The 6,000-nt window shown below is 44.7% G+C and overlaps 1 protein-coding gene across 2 annotated transcripts in view; it reads left to right on the forward strand.

Annotated features, from left to right (window-relative positions):
* EXOC4 (exocyst complex component 4) overlaps positions 1-4,706 on the forward strand; it is an 800,870-nt gene extending 796,164 nt beyond the window's left edge. For both annotated transcript variants that reach the window (XM_061414736.1, XM_061414737.1), the window contains one exon: positions 3,121-4,706. In XM_061414736.1, the coding sequence (XP_061270720.1) occupies positions 3,121-3,358 (238 nt within the window). In that variant the 3' untranslated portion in view covers positions 3,359-4,706. The remainder of the gene's footprint in view (positions 1-3,120) is intronic.
* The last annotated feature ends 1,294 nt before the right edge of the window (positions 4,707-6,000 follow it).

The following is a 6,000-nucleotide window of genomic DNA, read 5'->3' on the forward strand; positions in this document are numbered from 1 at the left end:
AAGTCTAAATCAAATATGTTTTCCCCTGGTCCTGTCTCGGCAGTCAAGTAGGGTGCCACCTTGTATAAAACGCGGGGCCCTGGAAGCCATGGCTGCTATTTTAATTTGTGATGATAAAGATCAAGCTTTCATTTTCCCGGGGCCTCAATAAGCACTGATAAATTATTTATCCCACTTGGATTACATGTTCATTTCAGTGTGTCAGTGTTTAGCATGGAAGCTCATCCTAATTGTATAGTTCAAGGCATTTTTCTCTTTTCTCCTTAGGGCACCTTGTAGCACCCTTTCTCCATCTCCAAGTAGAACTGTTGCTATGCTGATTTAGTATACCCTTTGCTCCTGGGTACTATTCTGAAAGATGAATGAATTTCATTCTCTCTTTAAATATTTATGTTTCTTTATGATCTAATATATCATCGTAGTTATGGGGAATTTCTTCCCCTTAACTATGGAAAATACACCATCAGTTACCTGTCAATTTTGTTTAATAACTCAGCTTTGCAGTTCTGAGGCACTGTTCATCCGCGGCTCCTGAGGACTCTTTTAGTTTCTCAGTCCACTTCGCAGTGTCATTCTGGGATTTATAAAGGTATTCATCGCACAGAGGATATTGAAACATTAAGGGCTTAAGTAGTATGCCCTTTATCACTTACCACACTGGAGGCTCCAGGACTAGAAATCCAGGCGTCTTTGTTTTGTTGTCTGCTCCCAGCATGAAACTGCTGTCTCTGTAGAAAACCAGCCAGTATCCCTGGAAACAATTCATTGGATTTTTCAAAAGAAATCCAATTTCACTTGGTCTGGTGGGTTCAGTGTTACTTCTTAAGATAAATGATGAAAATATCAACATCATAGTACAAAGAAACTCAATTCTTTTGGTTTAATCTCAGTGAAAAGCATCACAACTCACCTACTGCTTCTGTCTCCTTCCCTAATGCTTTGAGATCCTTGGCTCAAGGAGGTGGGAATGGGTCTGTAACTATTCACTTACCAAACAGACGCTGGCTCAGAGTCTTGCCTAGCTCTAAACTTTTGAGGATCACAGCCTCTGGGATGGAGATCTTGGGGACCTGTGCTTTTCCTAAGTTCCCTAGTAACTCTACAGTTGGTGAAGCACCATTCTAGAACTTCAAGTCCCTTCTAGCTTTTTTTTTTTTTAAGATTTTTTTTTTTGATGTGGACCATTTTTAGAGTCTTTATTGAATTTGCTACATTGCTTCTGTTTTATGTTTTGGTGTTTTGGACCCAAAGCATGTGAAATCTTAGCTTCCTGGCCAAGGATCAAACCCACATTGCAAGGTGAAGTCTTAACCCCTGGACTGCCAGGAAAGTCCTGTCTTCTAGCTTTGAAAGAACCCTGAGCTCCCAATCCTCTTTTATTCCATGTGACAAATTTAGCTTCAAACATGTGTCCTTAAACAACTGTTTCGGTGTTTTCTGAAGTAGTTCCCTAAATGGATAGCTGTCTCCCTCAACTGTGCCTCTAGGGCCTTGAGCCAAATGGCTCTCAAGTCCCTTCCTTTTTGCTAGAATTATACCTGGTCCCTTCCTAGATCATCCTGCTTTCATAGTGCCATCACATTAATCTTCCAGAAGCTTGGAATGCTGCCTCTGTTCTCAGCAGAACCTGGGACCCCAAGTGGGGAGGGCTTTATTGACGTACCTCAGTCTCAAGTTCTCTGTTGACTCAACTAACCTGATGCCAGGCTCTGTACCCTTGGCCTTTAATCCCTTTTCCCACGGCTCTCCTCTATTCAGCTGCACTCCCAGGCCAACCAGTTTGCTCTTCCCTGTCTTTGCTCATCTCTTTTCTTTTCCTTTAGTCTAGAATTTCTTCCTGGAAGCCCTACCTGACAGCGTCCTACCCCATAGGAAGTCTTCCTTGGTCCCTCACGTCCCAGCAATATGCCTGGTTCCTCCTTCCTCTGCTGTCAGTTCATAGCATTGAGACCTCACTCAGGGTACTCGGAGCATCATGTCTGTGTCCTTGAAGAAGAGTACTGGACTTAGAGTCCAAAACCTGAGTTTATCCTGGCACAGTCACAGATGTCTCTGTGACACTGGGCATGTCCTGTCGCGTCCCTGGGCTTCAGTTTTCTTATCTGAGGAAAGGCAGTAATAGCTCCCTAGGTATTGCGAGTGTTACATGACCCAGTACATGGAAATTAACTTTGCTAGCAGTTTTCTCTGCTTTTCATTACCTTCTCCTACCTGTCTCTGAGCTATTTAAGGAAAGGGACTGTGTTTTGCTCATCATTATATACTACTATTTTTACTGCTACATTACTATTAATGTATTATTATAGATCTGTTTCCAGTAATAATAGTTAATGTTTATGGAGCAGGTAGAATTGTGTCAGGCACCATTCTAAGTACTTTCATATGGATTAACTGATTCTTCCAGTGACCCTAAGAGGTACTATTGCCTCAAGAGGTACTCTTATTATCCCACTTTATGGAGAAAGCCATATATTTCACAGAGCTTCCAATGAATATGTTGATGAATGAGGGGCTGAATGAAACAGAAACTACTAGCAATGTCTGCTGGATGGTTCTCTCTCTTACTTCTGTATCCCAACTTTTCTCTCTTTTTTATATCCTGAGGCAAATGCAAAATTAGGAGAGTCTTGAGTGATCTGAGACCCTGATGAGAGGTCTCTCTGGGTCTGCATTTAGACTTCTCGTGAAGTGAGTTCCAGGATGACAGATGTCATATCTGTCTTATTCTCCATCATAGTCATGGGACCTGGAACAACATCAGCGTGGGTGCTAAGTCACTTCAGTTATGTCTAACTCTTTGTGACCCCTTGGACAACAGCCCACTGGGCTCCTCTGTCCATGGGATTCTTCAAGTAATAATGCTGGAGTAGGTTGCCATGCCCTCCTCCAGGGGATCTTCCCAACCTAGGGATCAAACCCATGTCTCCTGAATCTCCTGCACTGCAGGCGGATTCTTGACTGCTGAGCCACTGAGGAAGCCTGGAACAACATCCAGTGATAAGTAAATGTTTATTGAATAGGTAAATGCGGTAGCTTCTGAATAGCACATTCATTACCACTGAAACCGTGTAGACTGCTGACCATGCAGCCAATGAACCCCGCTGTGTCTTGCTTCCCCAGGCAGTACTACGAGATGCTGTACAACACGGCCGACGAGCTCCTGAATCTGGTGGTGGACCAGGGCGTGAAGTACACAGAGCTGGAGTACATTCACGCCCTGACCTTGCTGCACCGCAGCCAGACGGGGGTGGGAGACCAGACCACCCAGAACATGCGGCTGCAGCGGCTCAAGGAGATCATCTGCGAGCAGGCAGCCATCAAGCAAGCCACCAAGGATAAGAAAATAACTACAGTGTGAACAGGGTGCATGGCGGGAAGGGGCCAGGGGATGGGTCACTTTTGTTCCCTTGGTCACAGTCCCTTCTTTGGTATGTTAGTTGCTATGTTCTGAGCTGACTGAGTTTTCTCCACACTGAAGCTTGGGTGGAAAGAAGGCGTAAGGCTTCTTTTCTTCTTCTTTTTGGCTTTATCTATAAATGCTAAAGGGACTTCACAGTACCTATTTGGGTTGGACATTTACTTTGATGTGGTCAGCTTCAGAGGGTCTAGGGTGCGATGGGGAGGAAGGTTGTAAGCAGTAAAAATGAATGCATGAGTGACTAACACCCAGCAATCTTTAGTAAGTAGATTGTTACCTAAGTTCTAGTCCCTTCCTAAAACTGCTCAGTGGGGTTCTATTACATAGGCAGTAGGATTTTTATTCTCTTGACCTTGTCAGTTTACTGTTCTACAAAATAAGTGTGTGTGCATTGCTTTCTGTCTCTATTACGAATGGCTTCTCAGCTAGTTGTACTTTTCAACCAGTTTTCCTAACCAAACAGGACCTCTTTGCCTCTTCAAGTCTTAGGGGATAAAGTCCTTTTATCTCAATCCTTGGGAGAGTTTTGTATGCAGTACCCTGGACCCAAGTATCTGTTGGTTTGATGCCTTTTTGTTTCTATTTCTGCTGTATCAAAACCAAGCAACACCAAATTAATGACAAAAACGGAAGAATGAAAGGTGATTCAACTCTTCTTGATTTTTTTTTTTCCTCCACTCACCAAGAGAAAATGATGGTTAGAGAACTTTTAATCTCACTTGACACCTTGCCTGGGTGTTATTCTTTTTTTTTTTAATATAAATTTATTTATTTTAATTGGAGGCTAATTACTTTACAATATTGTATTGGTGTTGCCGTATATTGACATGAATCCGCCACGGGTGTACATGTGTTTCCTGTCCTGAACCCGTTAGTTATTCTTAAATGCTCAGTCTCCATGGGAGCCCCTAGGACTTCCTCATCTTAGACGGTAGCTCCAGCTGCCAGCCGAGTGCAAGGAAGCTGGTACAGCCATGACCTTCCTCCTCTGTGCATCCCCCAGCCGAGGCTGTTTCTACAGGGCTTTCAGCTGGGGTGGGAGCCCGCTGCTCCCCGCACGCTTGCCTCCCCACTGTCCCCACCTCTCTAAGTGCCCTTGCCACCTATGGCTGATATGCCACAGAAGAAAGCAATGCACTGACTGGGACACAACTGGAAAACACGTGGCAAAGAAAGCAGAAAGGACTTGGACTACATGAGGTCAGAATTTTACACCTGTTTGTACAACTTAGGTCTTGGTGGGAAAAGCAGAAAATTAAAAAAAAAAAAATGCTTTGAGAAGCTTAAATGTTGTGTCTCGTTTTTCTTGTATTTATTCCTCAAACATGCCCTGAGACCCTAATATGCACCAAACACTGCGGGGCACAGATCCACAGTATTGAGGGCTCCCGTATTACCTACCTAGAAGACAGAAGAACAGAAGCTGGACTCTAACCAAAATCCTAAGAGATGTACACTCAGGGCTGAGTTCGAAATCAGGCCAGTGGGGCGGCTGTGAAGGGAACTCAGCAGGCAACTGGAGCATGGTCTTCCAGGAGAGTCTGGAAGGAATACTGTAAATCTCTGTAGCTTCAGAGGCTCAGCAAGGAAGAAGTTGAATCTACATGGGAGATGATCGTGCAAGAAGGTACTGTCCCTAAACAACATCATTGGAGTAGTCTCCCTGAGAGTGGGGGTGAGGGGAGGGAGAGAGGGGAGTCAGAGCTAATTGCTGTGGTTTGGAAGCCTCCTCTTGGTGGCTGTGACCTGCCCTCAGCGCTTCTGTGTCCTCCCTTTCTTCCCCTTCCTGTCCACTCTGGACAAAGAGCCCTGGAGTGGTGACAAGGAGACCAGAAGAGCCAGGGTGGGATGGGGGAGTGCTTAGAATCCTTTAATTGGATGCGGAAAGGGACACGGGTTTGGACAGAGTAAACAGCCAAGAACTTTGAGAACCGACAGACAAATAGCAAATGAACTGTTTCGGGGGAGCATTTAGAAAAGCGAAATCTCTGCTTTGCTTGCAATAATGATAGGCTTGAAAAATGTCAGTTCTGCACATAAAAAGCAGTCTGTGATTCTTTGTCCCAAATCACTATTCAGGATGGTCCATCAGTCATTATTCTTTAAGAGATCAAGAATAGCTACTCAGTGGTGATCCCGTGGATGCAGATGGAGCTGGTACAGCCACCCGAAGACCTGCCTCCATCTGGAACACAGTGAAGGTTTCTACTTGTTATGGTCCTAGTTTGGGGATATTTTGTGAGCCTGCTTTTGTGCTGTTCACAGCTGTGATCAGAAATCACTAGAGAGAGCCAGAGTCTCCCAAAGGCAAGGTCCAGCATCCACTCACACTGATATGCAGCCACAGGAGTTCGTTTCCAGCCTTGAAAACCACAATAAAATAGACCTCCTAGAAAGGGCATTAAAACAAAGCAAACTACCATCTTGCTCTTCTACAAAGTGACAGATGGAATGGACACATGTGGGATACTATCTGTACCACTGTCAGCACCATGGAAAAGGCTCATGAGGAAGGGTCTGAAGGTGGACAACAGACAAGAGCCCAAGGAAGGAGGGCTGGGAGGTGAGATCCAGCCCAGTCA

Source organism: Bos javanicus, chromosome 4 (assembly GCF_032452875.1).
Source record: "Bos javanicus breed banteng chromosome 4, ARS-OSU_banteng_1.0, whole genome shotgun sequence".
Classification (NCBI taxonomy): domain Eukaryota; kingdom Metazoa; phylum Chordata; class Mammalia; order Artiodactyla; family Bovidae; genus Bos; species Bos javanicus.